The sequence below is a fragment of the Monodelphis domestica genome, chromosome 5 (assembly GCF_027887165.1).
Source record: "Monodelphis domestica isolate mMonDom1 chromosome 5, mMonDom1.pri, whole genome shotgun sequence".
In the NCBI taxonomy this organism is placed as follows: domain Eukaryota; kingdom Metazoa; phylum Chordata; class Mammalia; order Didelphimorphia; family Didelphidae; genus Monodelphis; species Monodelphis domestica.
This window is the reverse complement of record NC_077231.1, coordinates 285,558,845-285,577,700: the sequence shown is the minus strand read 5'-3', so window position 1 is coordinate 285,577,700 and position 18,856 is coordinate 285,558,845. Positions and strand designations below refer to the sequence as shown.

At 35.5% G+C, this 18,856-nt stretch overlaps 1 protein-coding gene across 9 annotated transcripts in view; it reads left to right on the top strand.

Moving 5' to 3' along the window:
* Positions 1-304: 304 nt before the first annotated feature.
* The window catches only part of DNAJC13 (DnaJ heat shock protein family (Hsp40) member C13), a 117,354-nt gene continuing 98,802 nt past the window's right edge, over positions 305-18,856 (top strand). Inside the window, exons 1-4 of one of the 9 annotated variants that reach the window (XM_056800236.1) lie at positions 362-645; positions 3,493-3,536; positions 7,111-7,177; positions 12,712-12,792. In XM_056800236.1, the coding sequence (XP_056656214.1) occupies positions 12,725-12,792 (68 nt within the window). In that variant the 5' untranslated portion in view covers positions 362-645; positions 3,493-3,536; positions 7,111-7,177; positions 12,712-12,724. Of the gene's footprint in view, positions 646-3,492; positions 3,537-7,110; positions 7,178-9,607; positions 9,627-12,546; positions 12,605-12,711; positions 12,793-18,856 lie in introns of those variants that run through there. The other 8 variants (XM_016426431.2, XR_008912467.1, XR_001625255.2 and 5 more) reach the window with 8 other exon arrangements.

Below are 18,856 nucleotides of genomic sequence, written 5' to 3'. Positions count from 1 at the left end.
GCTACAAGCATGCGCCTTCGGAGGCGGGGCGAGTCGCCCCTCGTGCCGCCTGGACCTTGGCAATCCTTCCCCTCTCTCTTTTTTCTGCTCCGCCCCCTCCTCAGTTCCCACGCATGCGCCCTCAGAGACCGGGCTGACACTGCTGGGCATGGGTGGGTTCCAGGCCTGGACGGGGCGGAGAAATGAGTCGCGGAAGGCATGTAGGGGGCGGGGATGAAGCTCTTGGGCTCAAACCTCGGGTTGGTCAGGGAGGGGGGCGGGGCGGAGTGTGACCAGAGGAGTAGAAGGGCTGGTCGCGTAGAAATCAGCTGATTCGACCTCGTGACTGCCTCGGGCGGCGGCCACGCAAGCGCAGCGAGTGCGGTCGCCCGGAGCCGGAGCGAAGATGGCGGCCTCCAGAGCGAGCCTCTGAGAGGCAGCTAGAGAAGGAGGCGGAGGGGGCGGAGAGCGCGGCGGCCGCGGCAGGCCCCCGGCGGCTGGGAGCAGGAAGTGAAGAGGGGGCTGAGCTAGGCTGGGCTGGGGAGCAAGGCGGGCGCCTCAGCCACCCTCTGGGTTCGGCGGCGGCGGCGGCAGCAGCAGGAGAAGGCTCCCGGCCGGGCGAGCGAGGAGCGCGGAGCGTGGAGAGCCTCTCGGTGCCCTGCCCAGGTAAAGCCGCTCCCCTCCTCCGCCCGGGAACTCCGCGCGGGGCCACGGCCGAGGCTTCCCTTCCCAGGATCTGCAGCTCCCCTTGCCGCCTACAGCATGCAGAGCGCTGCTGCTTCAACTGAGTTTTTCTCTTAAACCTCCTCCAGGGCTTTGGGTGTGAGAGAGAGGGATAGATGTTGATTAATGCAGTTGTTTAATTGATTTAAGATAATGCTTGCCTAGTTATCTGAGTTGGAATGGGAAGTTATTCTTTTTATACTTCTTATCCCCTCGCCCTGCTTTCTCCAGGGGGAGACCACTGAACTCCCAGGTGCATCCTCTCTTTCCTTTGTGAATTCATAGTTTCATTCTAATATTAAAAAAAAAAAAAAGTGTAGCAATCTCTCCCAAGGCTTTGGCGGGATTGTTTAAAATAAAGTATGATGGTTTTTAATGTCTCCAGCATCCCCGGGATAATCTTTACTCGGTACTTGCTTTCTTCACGCTAAAGTGCTTGGGGGAAATTATTAGAGCATACATACATTGCACAAAACAGTAAAAGTTTTCAAGTGTTTTCTTCAGTGACTTAATATTTAACATTTTCATCTCTTTTTATACTTTCCCCCCCTTTTTTTTTATTTGACAGATTTCCAGGTTTGAAGTTAGTTTCAGGAAACTACACTTGAATTTTCTAAAGTTTGTTACTAGTATGCTTTTTGAAAAAGTGAATTAGGATTCACATTCATAAATGGAAAACAGTGTAATTGGAGGATTAAAGATTCATTTTGTCAGTTCTCATATGTTTAGCAGTTTAACCAGAGCTGAGAATCTATTGCTTGGTCGACTAATACTCAGCTACATAAACTAGCTTCGTATTCTTAAGAGACTTAGAATAGCAAAATAAAAATCAACATATAATCTAATCTTAACGTATTTAAAAAACGTAATGATAGATAAGTATAGCACATTGACAATAAATATTTCAAGTGTTTAAGGGCAGCTAGGTGGTTTAGGGGATACAGCAGGACGCTGGGAAAGTCCTGAGTTCAAATATGGACTCAGATACGAGCTGTGTATATGACCCTGACTGGGCAAGTCACTTAACCCCTTTTACCCTTCTGTCCTAGAGTTGTTACTAAACCAGAGAGTAGGGGTTAAAATAAAAATGCAAAACGGAATCTAATCTTAAAATGCTTTTGAAGTCATAATGATAGACAAGTATAGCATATTAACAATGAATGTTTCAAGTGTGTGTTTAATGTTGTAAATTAAGTATTTTAACATAAAGTGGAAAACAGGAAATAAAGGATAATGAAAAAAGGAAAAGGAGGGTAGGAGGACTGAGAAATAGCATTGGAGAGAAAGGCAGCAGTATATCAGAGAGCTACTCCAGTTCCTGGAAATTATTGCTTTCCTTATTCAAATGAGGTAAAGTAGCAAATATCTCTCCATGAGCAGGGACTTTTATGTGTATTAGTAATGCTTAATCATGACAATTTTGAAATTAATGAAAATCTATTCAGGATTATAATCTATGATAGTGAAAACTGCTCTCATGTTATTTTTTTTAAACAATCATTTTATGGGCCTAAAAATCCCCTGAAAAACATAAAATTGAAGTCAAATTTTCAGGTTGAAGATAAACTTGAAGTTCTCGGCTTTTCAAATAGGATAGTTCAATTTTAATTCCTCAAGAGAAGTATAGTCTCACTAATTTGGGCAAAAGGTTGTATGGATAAGTGAAATTTATAGTTAAAAACTACAGCACTTGGAGTTTTCTCTTTCCACCACAACTAGTTTTGTTTTTCACATCTGCTTAAAGTAGCTGAATTAATGATATAGGTTTGCACATATTAACCCTTACGGCAAAGAATATGTTCAAACCTTCAGTACCTTCTGAGGTACTAAAAAGTAGTCAAACTCAATTGGAAGTACCTTGTTGTGACTGGATTTTTACTCAGAAGATCTGGGTTTGAATCTTGGTTCCTCTACCATCATACCACCATGTGTAACCTTAGCAAATCACAATGAGCATCAGTCTCCCCCACCCCCCACCCCCCTCCCCACCTTATACCTCGAAATTCAGTAAAGTAAAGGTGGACAGCCAGTGGAGAAAAGTAACATCAAAAAAAAAGTTTGTACCTGCTTGAATTAACCTCAAGTGTTGGTTGTAATGGTTGAAAGAGGCCAAAGGGATCTTATTTTGAGACTAAATTTGTAGTCATAGGATCAAGGTTTGAAACTTAGTTGCAGTTATGACTAACTGAATGAACAAGTCATAAACTCGAGACTCATTTTCTACATTCTCAGCATTGAATTGATTTGTCTTATAGGACTATTTCCATTTCTAAAACTAAGTTGTTATAATTTAAATTGTGAGAATCTTTTAAAAGCTGTTTAACATAATTGTGGTCTGTTTTAACCCAGTTACAGTTACCTGTCTTTATACCTGAGACTATATTTTGGAACATAATGGTTGGTAGGGTACTAATGTAGAAAATGGCCACAAATGCTTTCAGTAGTCTATACATCAGTCTATCTACTCGAACCAACAAAGCCCTTACGTTTTGTTGATGTGTCCTGAAGCATATGCTAATAGTACAGTATTGACTCAAAACAAAAACTCTATTGGTTTGGACCTTGGATGTTAGAGACTATTTCTCTTCACACTTGTACCATCATTGCAATTAAAATAATTATTTTAACTAATTTACATCTATGAATTTAAGATTGTTAGTATAATTTATTTTAGAGCAATTCTTTTTTCTTTTGGTTTTTGTCTTCATTTAAACTGCAAAAACAAATCTTTATTCTTAGTCTTCTGTTTTATTGCTATTCCTAAGGAGTACTTCTTTGTTTAATTTCTAGGCATGATACACAGTCTCTTTTGGGTGCTTGTCATTCTTTAACAGGTAGGCCTCCCCCCACACTGCCATTTTGGGTTTTTAACTGAAATTTTATTTAAAAGGTTGAATTTCTCTTTTAAGAGTGTATATCAGAAAGTCAGACTATAAATTTGTATTTTGTTACTATTTTAAAGTATGGAAAGGGGAAACAGTAACAATTTAAACTTTTTTTTTTAAAACAGTGTATGAAAAGAACAATGTTTGGATGATTAGCATAGAACTTTATTGTACCTGATAACCTTATAAAATTTCATGCCTGGTATTACATATTAGCAAGGAGAAAAGTAATGGATTAGAGCATAGCTAAAGAAAATAAAATTTGCCCTATGGAATAAAGTGTCTTGGGATTCTCCCTCTTTCACTGTTCTCACTCTTCATTCCCTCTCTCCTCTTCCCCTCTCTCCATAGGTAGGACTAATCTTATTAGATATCTTAGAAGGTAAATTTGCAATTTGTATATACATATAAAAGGAATGCTTGCATCAAATCTATTATGTCTGAAGATAAAATAACAAATATAAATTTTTTGGGAAAGCTACAGTGATATGCAAATTGAATGATTGTATATGGTTAAGATGTCTTATTTTATAGAATAACTCAAATTGACTTCAAATTCATGAGAGATATTTTGAAAGCATTTTCAAAATTCATAAATATTAGAATCATGAAGTCATAAGCAGTTGTTGGAAAGTAAACACTCAATGAAATAGAACTTTACAAACTATGAGATTTGCTAGGATATGCTTGATAGTGCCTGAACTTTGATCTCATTAGACTAGGGAGATGGTATGTGAGGAAGCTCCTACCAGCGCATGTTTTCTTAGAGCATGGGGAGTTTCTTATCCCCAAATAAAGAAGGATAACTCCACTGTGTGGAGTTTTTCATTTTTGTGTTTATCTTCCTTACTGCTTCATGTCTGGAGTCACTTTTACATTTCTGATATCATGAATCAGTATTTCCATTTGAAATGAAATTCACAAAAAGGATATTTCAAATTTGGTGGACACCACAGTGTGATGATTTCTTGTGTTTTGAAAGCTATGATGAGAATTTTCTTAAAGTATAGGTTAGCATTTGACAAAGGTAATGTGCTACAATGTGATATTTATAGTATAGATATTAGTAATTTTATGCCATTGCTAGCCTTCTATCTACCTATATTTATTTTATTCTTTCATAAATAAAAGTAGCCAATTGGAGATAAAACAACAGTCAGTGATATAATTTTAAGATTGAATCATAGATTCACTGAATTTTAGATGTAAAAGACCTCTGTTTCCATCTAGTTCAGTTGACATCTGAAAGGATTTTACTTAAAGACCTCATTAAGAGGAACTTGTGACACTTCCTTAGGCAGCCCATTCATTCATTCTACTTTTGGTTCATGCTAACTGCTATGGAGTTTTTCTTTTTTTAAATTTTATTAATTTAGAGTATTTTTCCATGGTTACATGATTCATGTCCTTTCCCTACCCTCCTCTTTCCCTCCTCCCAGAGCCGACAAACAATTTCATTGGGTTTAAATGCATCATTATTCAAAACCTGTTTTCATATTATTAATATTTGCAATAGTGATCATTTAAACTCAGCATCCCCAATATACCCCCATTGAACCATGTGATCAATTATATGTTTTTCTTCTGTGTTTCTACTCCTGCTATGGAGTTTTTCTTGACATCAAGTCAGTTTATTTCTGGGACTCTTACTATTTCTCTTGCTTCTGCCCTGAGAGATAAGGAGTTTAATTTCTCTTTCATATTTCTTATACTTGACTCCTCATTTCTGTCTCGTAGCTTCCATGGTTTCTTACACATCTCTGCTAACATTCCATATTCTGTGAAAATCTCTTCCCAGCCCTCCTTAATACTAATGCCTTCCCCCTGAGATGATCTCTGGTTAATCATGTACATGTCTTGTTTTTACTAGTTGTGAATATATTGTCTGCAGACTATTAGACTGCGAACTTTTTGCCTTTGTATCCCCAGTGCTTGGCACGATGCAAGTGCTAAATAAATGCTTCTTGACAACATAAGAGCCATTCAGATATTTGGAAAACAGATAGCATATCCCTCCTAAGGCTTTTCTAGTCTTAAACATCCCAAATCTTTCAACTACTTCATGTATTCAATTCAAGAACCTTTCATGATTCTCCTTGACCTGCACTGGACATGCATGCTCCTTCTTAGGAATATTCTTAAATGGTGGCATTGAGAGTTGAGCCCACTATTGCAGTTACAATCTGAGCAGAGTCCAGTGAGACTACTGTCCTGTTAGTAAGAGCAGCTTGTGTGGCAGACGTTATATACCTCATATTGAATGCATAGTTCTTGATTTCATGAAAAACTGAGTTGGTCAAATTGAGTATTTTAAGATAATGAATAATGTTTTCATACTGATAATGGTTAAAGATCTTAGTGTTCATAAATCCATTCTGAAAAAAGAGTTTAAGTCTTACCAATTTGTTCTCATTACAATTTTAGTTCCTTATAGGGCAATATTTGGGAAGGTAGAAGTCCTAAATAGTAAAAAATTTTAATGGTTTTAGACAGTCACATTGATTTCTTTAGAAGCAGTTGATTTTTCTACCTAAGTTAAATATTACAAGTTAAGAAGTCAGATTTAAAATAAAGCAGTGGGTTAAAATTCTCATGGCATTGTTTCACCTAAATGGCACAGATAGCCTAGTGTTTATTACCTGTATAAAAATCCACTGTGCCATTAACCACTTAACATTTTTGTTATATTGATTGAGACAAAAAGTTTCATAGACTCTGTTAGAAACAAAATTAGCTCTTGAATTTTTAAATATTTTAAAAATCTCTTGGAGTGGGGTATGACAGTATAATTTTTTTAAAACATATTTCATAATTTGGGATTCTATTTTTTCAAAAGAAAAAGTTTTTTCCTAATAAAACATTTAGGAATGTAATATTTTAATGAAAAATATTTTAAAAGTGTAATTATAATAAAAAATTGGGGGAACTTAAATATAATTTATGTTTTTTTCATTTAGAGTTAGCTCATTTATGGGGGGTGTATAAATGTGTGTGTTTTGGAGGGGAAAATACAGAATTTAGTTTGAATACTTGAAAGTGGTTAATGAAGATAGACTTAAATTTTAGATCTATTAAAAGAATCATGGTTTTTAAAAAAGCTGTCATTTTCCAGTAGATTACTGTTATCTCAATATAGATGTCACAAAGTACTTGACTCTTAATTATAAAAATCACTTCTTCATGCAGAATATAGGCTTAAAAAAAGACAAGCAGCCTTGATTAAAGCTGACTTTCATTTACCAGGTTATTTCAGAATAACCTGGACAGTTTGGGAATCCATGACAGAACTAGAATAAGGGGAATATTCATTAAATTAGGTAATTTGAATCTAGGGAATTAAATCAGGCTCATAATGATTACCTTTTCTTTGAAATCTTGCAAGTTGTTGCAGAAGTTAAGTGGAAGCTTTAAGAATAAATTGGCAAATGCTAAATTGAAATTCTTTGGGGAAATGTTCATCCTAATGATAGAACTTAATGAGATTTTTGTTCAAAAGTTGTGAATGAGATTTTCCTTATTCTAGGCCTCTTCCCAGGAAATATTTGTATATCCTTTTTAATGCTTATGTGATCACAACTGTGAAAGCTTTGGTAAGTCAGTAAAACCCTGCATTCAATCCTGAATTAAATAGTGGTAAATGAGGGAAGCTAGATAGAACACTGAGCAAGTCTGGGAATGAAATAGCTAATATAGATGCTTAATTAACCAACAGATAGAAATTATTGGCATGTACTCCTCCCAGTGCAGTGCTCTTTGCACGTAGTTTGCATTTAATATTGAGTTGAATGGCATTTAAATCAAGGGCTAAAGAATGAAAGAATAAAATGCTGTAGTTATAACTTTTCAAAGAAATGGTTGGAAAAGCGTGTCACCACATAAAAATAAAAGTCATAGGGAAAGTAATTTCATAGTTTTGAGGTAGATACAGTTAAATCTACTATAATAGTTAAAAGATGAAATTGGGATTTTAAAAAATGTATGCTACATTATCAGTCCCCAAGTTGCATCTCCTGTATGTTAGTTGCTGGGATCCATCAAGTCATGACACACTTGACAGAGTCACTTGTGGTAACCAAGAGGTCACAAAGTGACTCTTTGGCAGGATGGACTTGCCCAACCCAGCCAGTGGGGCTGGACCCTGGCCCATGGCAGTTAGTCTTCCTGGGTTGCCTGTCTTTCTGGACATTAGAAAATTACTTACCAAATAGGACCATGATTCTGGGTATATGTGCTACATGTAGACTTGCCAGGCTATTCTCTTTGGACTTGTAAGGATCACTGCAGATGTGTTCTTTCATTCCTTTGGACTCCATTTGATTCTTCAGCTCTCAATGTCTTATATTGCTATAGTTATAGTTGGGATATTTATGAGACTACCAAAGAAGTGGGGCAGCCCCATATAGATTCTACCTTTTTTTCCTGAAAAGTTTTCCTCTAGCTTAGTGCTATCAAAGTTCAGTTTTGTAAGTTATGGTACTATATATGTCAGAATCAAATGCCAGTGACAAATTTGAAGGAGTTACTACTGTTTTCAGGGCAAATGTGATGTAAAGTGATTTTTAAGAAAAGTAGTTTGAAGTTTTTTGAGTAAGTAGGTAAGAATCCTTAAATATATTTTGACAAAACAAATACATACCAACATGTGGTCTATTTAATCTATTTCGTTTATACTGCAATATAAAATGTGACATTCTTGTCTTAAAATTTTGTATATCATAGACCCAGTAATGGATTATGATAATGACCAGAGGACCAGTTTAATTAACTGAGTTTGGAGAGGCTATTGGGTGTTCAGTTTTTTGGCTACAGCAAGTCTTCAGGTTTGAAGGGAGTACTCTATTCAATGAATTCATATTCTTGATGTATTGAACTAGTCTTCATTAAGAAGCATTGATGTATCTTTTGTCATTAGTAGAGCTATTTGGGACACTAATGTAAATGCATTTAAAAGACAAAACAAAGATTTGAACACTTTCCTTCTAGTCAAAACTTGGTGTAAAATAAAGCCTTTTGATTTAATTCTTCTGTTGATAAATAGAAACAGCTCTTAAAAATCAGATAAGTCTTTTCACAATTCCACTGAGTGGTTAACAGTACTTTTGATAATGATAATTAGTGATAGTTATCACTAGTGATAACAATATTTGAAGATCACCTCCAAGGAAAAACAATACTTTGAAAGATTCTGAGTTGATCAAATGTCAAAAAATAACTTCCTGAAAAATCAAGTGGTCAGGCAACTCTTGAAGAAGATAAATTATAAATGAGTTGCTGATATACACTGAATGTTTTCTACACAAATAGAATTACAGATTTGGATCAAAAGAAAAAGTCATGGCATTAAAGTAATTGCAATAAAAATCACGATTTGGGATCTATGCAAGTTTAAATTTTTGTCACCTTAAATCATTTCAGCACTTATGTTACAAGGCTCTCTAGGGGATTTAAAAACTGGCTTAGTACCTGCTACTATGCTATGTAGTCTAGGAGTAGTAGAACAGTATTTTTTCCTTAATTCTTTTTGAAACTGTTAAAATGTGTTTTAGCAAACTGATACTTTTCTGGAAGTCTTTTTGTTTTTTGCTTTCTTGATCATTCCCTTTGCTCTGGTATATTTTATTCTCTTCCTTGACTTTCTGCTGATACCAACTAATGTTGTAACATTGCCCTTGCAGTTGTGATGTATATTTGGCTGGATTCAAATGACTGGAAACAAAAGTAAATTCTACATTTGTTAGGATTCTATCTGGTTATTCTATACATAGCTTTCTTATCCAAAACATATTGAGATTTAGAGTGGTATGATCTTTAACCAGTTTGCCAGAAATCGAGTCAGTAAGTATTTATTAAATGCCTCCTATTTGCCAGGCATTCTGGTAAGTGCTGGGCCTACAAAGAGAGGCAGAACACTGTCTCTGCTCTCAAGGAGCTCCCAGTCTGATGAGGGAGACAACTTGCAAACAACCTCTGTACAGGGCAAACCAGAGATCATCTCAGACATTAGCATTAAGAGGAACTGGAGACGGCTTCTTGCAGTAGGTGGGACTATAGTTGAAACAACTGTAATATCTTATTTTACAAATTCTGTAAATCCCCAACAATCTCCATTTTAAAGAGTGGATTTTTGTTCAAGAATACCCTTTATATATAAAAAGCTACCCTAGGTGGAGACAGGGTAAGCCTCCACTACAGTCAGTTACTTTCTTTCCCTAAATCTGTCACCAGTCCTTTTTACTTCCTAAAGAGCTAGCTATAATCTGATTACCTTGACTAATTTCTTTCTTCTCTTCCTAATCCTGAAGGCTTTAATCTTGCTTAATTAACTCCAACTGCCAGGAGAGGCTCACTACTAATTGTCTGAACTCATTCTGCTATTCTTCACCTTAAAATTAAATATACATTAAATATCTCTGCCTTTAATTGCTATAATTTCCCAGCACTGTTGGCACAGATACCTTCTCTCCTTCCCTTTATAATAAGTGGATATTCTTTTAGAGTTACAAAGTTAAGATTTCCTGCCCTCAAAAAACTTGTAGTTTTTAAAGGAATAAAGTTTTGTTTGCCTTTAAAAACAACTTTTGTGGGAGCAGCTGGGTAGCTCAGTGGAATGAGAACCAGGCCTAGAGACCGGAGGTCCTGGGTTCCAGTCTGGCCTCAGACTGTGTGACCCTGGGCAAGTCACTTAACCCAACTTGCCTAGCCCTTACCACTCTTCTACCTTGGAACCATTACACAGTATTGATTCCAAGATGGAAGGTAAGAGTTTAAAAAAAAAAAACAACTTTTGTGGAGTTAAAATCATTAAAAAATTTTAGTTTATGGTGTATTTACTAAAAAATAGTTTAAAAATTTTTAGTTTATGGTGTATTTAGTTTATGATATATTAAAATCCTTAATTTTTTAGTTTATGGTGTATTTATGGTACAAGGGTGATGCATGAATGCTTAGAAGCTATAACTTTCAATTCAACCCCATTGGATTATTGAAATCATTGTCCTAAATCCATGTCTTCTCAGAGGCCCTTGCCTGGAGTCCCTGGCTTATTTCCATTGTAGCAGTACTCCTTTCTATTACTTTCACTCTAAAGGGAGGATTGGAAGGAATCTCTTCTAACCATCAAAATAGGGAAGGAAGGCTCTTTACTATCAGTGGGATTGGAGAATCTCTTATAAGGAAAATATGGCACCTGGGTCCCAATCTCAGGGCTCATTTTCCCAAAGAATGAGGAGGTCTAATACCATGAATTCAGAGTTCAGTCATATCATAAGTTTGTGAGCTTTTAACTTAAAACGTTGTGTCAATGAGGGAACAATTGGTTTACAAATTAACAGAAACTCTGTTTATTTGTAAGTTGGGGATTGCCAGTATTTCATGATTCCTTGCCTGAATTCTTTTCAGCATATACATTAAAATATTTTCTACCAAAGTTACCTATTTATTTCCCTTCATAGTTAGCTAAGAAATTATTGACTCAAACATGTCATTTTAGGATTCAACCATTGTTTTTAGAAGAGATTTTTTTTTAAGTTTGGAGCAGGGAAAAAGAAAATTTGTTCAAATGAATTTTCTAGAGAGTATACATTCCATAACTATGTATGTGTCTAACAAATTGTTAAATTTTTTGATTCCTCAGAAACAAACCAAATTGCTTTAGAGAGAAAGGACTAAGAGTTATTGCTTTGCTCATTTGATGTAGTATTGTATACATACGAGCAATCATTCAACAGGTCTTGCCTTTAGTGGGCACTTGTGGGAGTTGCAAAAACTTTTGTAGAGTTAAAATCCTAACAAAGTTTGGTTACTGATATATTTGCTCTAACAAATTATCTTTTGTAAATAATTTGCATGCAAGGATGATGCTTGAGATCTAGCTACTTGTTTAAGTTTATTGCTGTAAGCATTAGTAAGCCAGTTAAAGTTGCTTTATTCTTTACAGATGTAAAAAGTGTATTTGGAAGTTTTTGTAACAATGCCTAGATAATGCCTTGCATATTTTTGTTTAAATTGTAAAAATTTTAGTTCTTTAATGAAGTTCTAAAACATCCATTACTTAACCATAAGGAAATCTTATCAGTTCTGCTTAGAAACTTACATTTCAAAACTGTCCTTCAAATTTCTTTATCCTGAGAACCTAACCTTTATTTAAAGATTTCTATTTTAATATCTTTAGGTTCCATTATTTCCCTGTATTAAAAGAATATAATGGTAATATCTTGAAATGTTATTTCCATTTTTGAGAATATTAGAGCCATTTTTCCTTGATGCTTTATTCCTCTAGGTGTTATGTAATAAAAAGTTTCTAGGAAAAGTTCATGGAGAAGGAATTGTTTATGTGTACTAGTGTTGCATCTCTTTTAATACCGTTGAGGTGCTTTAGCATCTGGAATAGCTCTAGACATATTCCCCTTTCTTCCTTTGTCCTACTGAGTTTACAATAGTCTGGCAATAGGAATGGGAGATGACCAGAGAGTTCCTCATAGGACGTTGTGGATTTCAATTGGAAATGCTCATGGAATTTCTGTGTTCCTTTTTTAATATTACTAATAAGGAATAGTTAAGGAGATAGTTTAGGAATGAAAGCTTTCAAGTACCTAAAGTAAGGAGGATTTTTTTTGGCTCAGTTATCAGTTTAACATATTTCTGAAAGAAGGAAATAAACAAATAAATGTGTGTATGTCCACAACACACATATATTCAAACCATTAGAGTTAGAAGTTAACTTATTGCTAAAATTAAAGGAAATTCCAGGCTAGCTTGATATAGCACCCATTGGCAGAATGTCTGTTTTCAGGACAGCTCTATCACATGTTCTATATACAAAAGGAGGAGGGAAACTATAATCAGCATTGGCTTAGGTTCAAGGAGGTTTGAGAATATAATACTATTTGTAGGAAGCATAATATTGTTGCTATTTGATAAGATAGTCTCTTAGGGAATTTCTTTCCTCATTGGAATGCATTTAGTTTGATGTTGGTATACCCACTGAATGAGACTTAGTAAAAAAATTCTGATATAAGGTATATGGGTTCTTTTTTTGAATTTGTAAATTAAGTTGTATAAATTACAGGTGTTACAAAAATTAGAAGAAAGTTGCTTAAATTTTGTGTTTGAATGTATCTTTCAGGTCTCAGTGCAAAATGAATATTATTAGGGAAAATAAAGATCTGGCCTGTTTCTATACAACAAAACATTCGTGGAGAGGGAAGTAAGTATTTCCTGTTTATTTTACCTTCTATTTTCTACTGAAAGATGCTTTATTTGCCTTTTTAGTATATGCTATGTAGTTCAGAGTAGTTATGTGCTCTCTTGTTCTTTTCTCAGAAGCCCAAGTAAGGGGTACTCATTTTTCAGTTCTGATTGTGAAGAAGACGTTTACCTAAATTTTGAGTGATGTTTCTCTTTACTTTATATTAGAACTTTAAATGCATGTAATTCTATTCATCTTTCTACCCAAATCTTACTAACCTTTTCCACAGAATTGAAGAAAAGCACCATTAAAAGAACATAAATTGATGTTTACAAAAAGGAATGTTTTCTGATTACATTACTTAAGTAAAGGCACTTCATTTAGCTTTGCTGCAACTGAACCTTGAACTCACATTTTTTATCTAAGTTATCTAATTATTTGTGTTTTTGCACTTAGGCATTTTTTTTTCTGTGCTCAAGATTCTCTAATTTGTTTATTTGTTTTGTTGTTTACTTATTTACTGGGCTTAATATGTACATACACTAGCTAATGTCTTATAAATTGAACTGAATGCATGATGGTATACATCCCTTTGGAGCTTACCAAAAAGAATTTGTCAGCAAACTCGTTTAGAAATGAGCCTTAAAATTGTATATAAGGATGCCTATAGGCCACTTATTGACTTAGAAAACCACATATTAACACTATGTTTTATTGCATTTTTGTTTTGTTAAGTATTTCCAAATTATATTTTAATCAGAGTTGGGCTGCACTCAGGAGTGTAGTGGGTTATAGCAGTCTATGGGCTGTATGTCTGACATGTCTGATCTATATGATGAAACTTTATATATGATTCTATTATCTTTTAATTTCTCTTCCATTTTTAATTTAGACTATTTAATCCTTAAATGCACCCAAGATACAATGCTAGACGTTTTAAACTCATCTTTAACAATGTAGCTGTGGGACATGCATTCTGAGTTCCAACTTGAAGTGCCAAGGACACATGCCCTTACAGTAGGAGGAGAAATTCTTTCCCTTCATACCTCAGCACTGGCCTGACAATTGGAGCAGGGAATCCTCCAGTTCCAAATTATTGTTACCGACTTCCAACTTCAGGAAAGGATTCTGGTAGAGCATAATCTGGGATAAAAGACCTTGGAATGTAAGGGGAGTGTGACAGGAATTCAGAGGATAAAGGTGTCAGAGTGAGACTTCCTGCTGCCCTAAATCTCAGGGATGTTTATTTGTTCTCAATTGGTTCCCTATTTCCCTCCTTCTTTTCTTCCCAAGGTCAAAAACACCTTTTTTTACTACCAGAGGATAAATATCTCTTGCTGGGCCCTTTCTTACTACTACCTTTTTTACTTAGATCTTATATGACAAATTAGAGTTCAAAAGTGGGGAAACTAGAGTAGATGTAGGAGTTCTGAGATGAGACTGGAGAATTTGGAGGCTGGAGATATCACAAGGTAAATTTGGACCTAGGACTAGACAAAGTGATAGAGTAGTAGACAATTGTAACCTCCTGAATGTACTCTTCCCATCATCTCTGGCTATTTATGCTGACAATTTGTATCAGGAACAAGAAGCATCAGTAAGGTGAGGTTGGAGTTTCTGGACATTGTCCTGTGGAAAATAATGGAAAGGAATAAATAAGAAAATCGCAAAAAAGTCAGGGAAGGAAGAGTAGTTCTTAGGTCTCTTAGGCCACTTGGCAGACATAGTTTGACAGGTGTTCTGGAGAAGCCATTTGTTTTTCTAGGCTGTACCTTTAAAAACTCAACTGATAGTTCTAAGTTTAGGATTCCTTTTTAAAAAAATCTTTTTGGAACGTTTTGTTTTGAAATCTTTTACCCATTAGCTTTATTTAGCCCATATTTTTATCTGCAGATTAAAATATGACTCATTTTAAAGCTAATTTTTTTGCCTCTAGTTAGGTGATAGAACCAATTAATGTTTTTCTTAAAAATTTGTGTTCTTAACAAAAGTTGAGTGATATTTTATTAAAATAACAGAAAACTTCAGTTATCTTGTGGGAAAGACTCTCAGTATTTAAACAACAATGTCCTGATATCTTGTACCACATCAGTGGACAGTAACTTTTTTCTTTCTCTAAACATTTTAATAGCCTTGATCCTCTAGGATTTTTTTTTTTAAATTAAAACCCTCACCTTCTGTCTTAGAACCAATACTCAATCCACTGAGCCACACAGCTGCCCCCCCATCCCCCACGAGGAATTTTAAGCACTTTATGTGTAGGGTATCTAAAATTTGGAACTGAAGTAAGGTTAATACAATTTTAAAATTTGCAAAACTCTTTACATATATTATCTCATTTAACCTTCATAACAACCCTGGAAAGTGAGGGACTATTATTATCTCTTTTATAGATTTAGATATATATAGATTTAGATATAGATTTAGAAATATAGATTATAGATAAGGAAACTGAGGCAGACAGGTGAAGTGATTTGCCCCCAAGGTCATACAACTCATGAAGGTTTCTGTGTATTCAGATTTACTAACTCCAAATCTAGCTCTTTATCCATTGTGCCACCTAACTGCCTAAAAAATGAAAACATAATATTTTCTTTTCTCTCTTTTTTTAAACTCTTACTTTCCATCTTAGAATCAGTACTGTGTATTGGTTCTAAGGCAGAAGATTGGTAAGGGCTAGGTAATGGGAGTTAAGTGACTTGCCCGAGGTCGTACAGCTAGGAAGTGTCTGAGGTCAGATTTGAACCCAGGACCCCCATCTCTGGGCCTGACTCTCAATCCACGGAGCCACCTAGCTGCCCCCTTAATGTTTTCTTAAGAAGAGAAAATAAAAATTGAATCATTCGTTGAACTGTGAACACAACATATTTCTTCATAATGATTTTTAAGCTTTCAAATGAATATTAAGTGTCTTGAAGTTTCAGAGAAGTGTTAGGTAGGATGTACAGGGCCTTCTTGCTTAGAAGAAGCCATAACTTGAAATTTTATCCTTAATTCTATACTTCTACTTGCTAACAGCAATCACTTCAAAAAAGCCTTTCCATAGTCACTTTTTTTTTTCTGCAGCAACCAAACAGACCACAAGTATAGAATCAGATTGCTCTCCACTTTATACACTGTCAGTTCTGCCTTTGCTGGTGAAGCCATCTTCAGACTTTGTCATTTTTTACATTTGAAAAATGAATTTAAAGTTAAAATTTCAGTTTCACTGCCTGTGGCAGGTAGAGTTTTTGTAAGGAGAATGGGACTCGGATTTATAAAAAAGTTTTTTTTCATTATCTGAAATGTATTTTCTGATTTGGCCAAAGTCTTTTGAGAAATGTGGATCCTGATTCCCTGTGAGTACAGACAGGAAGGAAGGTCCAGATGTTCTGACGAAAGCAGAAGAGCAGGTTCACCCTAGAAAGCTTCCTTTGTGTAGAGAGAAAACCAGCTTTTATCTTTTATAAAGGATTTGTAAATGTAAGAATAATATACCTGTGTTTTCATCACTTGTGATTTCCTTGAACATTTAAGTAATAGATTCAACTAATACTGAAGAATTTAAGAATAAGATTTTGACATTTGAACAAAATGTTGTTAGGCACATAAATATATATACTTATTTATATATTTGTGTATATGTAAATACAATTAAATACATATTTTAGTCTCTTACTGAATTGTATTCCTGATATTGTAGTACTGATTTTTTTTCTACTTTACAACTGTTTAATCTGATCATTAACCATTAAAAGTATGCTCTAGAATGTTTTTTCAACTACAGCTATTACTCATTTATATAGTTTTAAGGTTTGCAAAGCCCTTTACATATATTATCTCATATCTCTCTTAAGTATATAGTCCAATAAATTATATATGAAACTAGACTCATATATACATGTATATATAGTAATAATGAAACCTGATAATTGAAATAAGATGGTTAATATAGATCCCATGTTCATAATTAAGAGAATAGGATAGGGATGGGAACAATGATTTCTTTGACAGGGAACTCATAGAGGAAGAAACCCATACAAGTCCAAACCTTCTCTGTAACTTGGAGATTTGTTTAGGGTCCTGAGAAGCCACTGTCACCTGACCAGAGCCTCATAGCTAGTTGTGTGTCCAAGGCAGACCTTGAGCCCCAGACTTGCTGACTGTTGCCCAATTCACAGTGGCTTAGTGCTGCATAGAAGGGCTTGCAGAGAATGAGAAAGATATGGGGGTAGGATAAGAAGTGTCTGAATAAGTTAAATCTATTCTTGTTTAGACCCCAGGTGGTTACTGGTCCAGTAACTGCTGTCTTGGCAAGTACCTCTCATCCACTAAACTACCATTTCTCTGACTTTGCTTCTAATTCTATTTTTTACTCTTAATTATTTGCTGCTTTAGTCCACCCTGATTTCTCTTTCCTTTGTTTGCCCCCAATTCTTAATGTTATGCTTGAATGTTTATCTGATCCACCTGGGTTTTCCACCACCATGTAGAATAGTTCCAAAAGCCCTTTGGATTGTGTCCTATTTGAGATTTAGTATACGCTTGTTAACACCTCCAACACCTTTCCAAGTCTGGTTCTACTTTGCATTCCAGCATAACTTTTTTTTTTTTAACCCTTACCTTCCGTCTTCCAAGGCAGAAGAGTGGTAAGGGTAGGCAATGGGGGTCAAGTGACTTGCCTAGGGTCACACAGCTGGGAAGTTTCTGAGGCCAGATTTGAACCTAGGACCTCCCAGGGCCTGGCTCTCAATCCACTGAGCCACCCAGCTGCCCCCTCCAGCAGAACTTTTTAATTAAAGACTTTACATGTACATTTTAACATAGAATTGTCTATCTCAGGTAGTATCTCTTCAACTCAGTTCCTTTTTGGGGAGAGGGATGTTTTGCTATCCAAACTTTAATATATATGTAAGTATAGATCTTCACTTTCTTTTCTAAATAAATTTTGCTAAATAAATTTGTTTGTTTTTACATCACCAAAATTTCTCCTAGTGTCCCTTCTGCCCCATCTCAAAGAACCATCTCATGTAGCAAATATTTTTCAAAGAAAAAAGTGAAAGAGGAAGAAGAGAGGAAAAAATGAATATAGATCAATACATAAAAATATATGTACTATACCATACCCCAGTACCTCTGCAAAGAGAGGTTGAGCTTCTCTTTTACCACTTCTTCATTTATATATTATCTACTATGTACCAGGCATTGGACTTAAAGGCTTTACAAATTTTATCTCAGTTAATCCTCATAACAACTTTGAAAAGTAATGCTATTATTATTCCCAGTTTACTGTTGAGGAAACTGAGGCAAGTAGATTAAGCCACTTACCCATGGTCAAACTTTTAGGTCTTCCTGACTCCAGAATCAGTACTCTTTCCATTGTACTCCTACCTGCCTTCTTCCCCCCCCCCCCCCCCCTTTTTCCCTCTCTACTCTTTCACTTGTGGATCTTATCAGCTCACATGAATTTAATTATCATCTCTATGCTGATGGGGTTCTTGGTTCTATTTAACCACACCTAATCTTCTGTTAGAATAAGTTGTTAAGAGGGCCGCTGGGTGGCTCAGTGGATTGAGAGCCAGGCCTAGAGACAGGAGCTCCTGGGTTAAAATCTGGCCGCAGATTCATCCTAGCTGTGTGACTTCAGGTAAGTTACTTAACGCCCATTGCCTAGCCCTTTCTACAATTATGCCTTGGAACCAACACAGTATTGATTTTAAGACTGAAGATAAGGATTTAAAAAATAAGTTATCAAGTCTTATTGGTTCTACTTGTATGATATCTTGACTATTATTCTGTTACATCTGGAACATGAGACCCTTATCTGAGAAGTTTAATAAAAAGATTTTCCCTCCCATATACCTACTTTGCTTCTTATCCGAGACATATTTTTTTTTACTGAAACTTTAATTTTACATAATTCAAATTATCTGTTTTCTCTATTATGATTACCTCCACCTGTTTAGTTAAGAACATGTCTCCTGCCCATAGCTGCAAGGGAAAAGTACATGATCTTCTCTTCTCATTTTTCTATAATACTGTCTTTAAGGTTATGCATGTATTTGGAGTTTATTGTAGAATATAGTAGAAGATGTTGGATTAA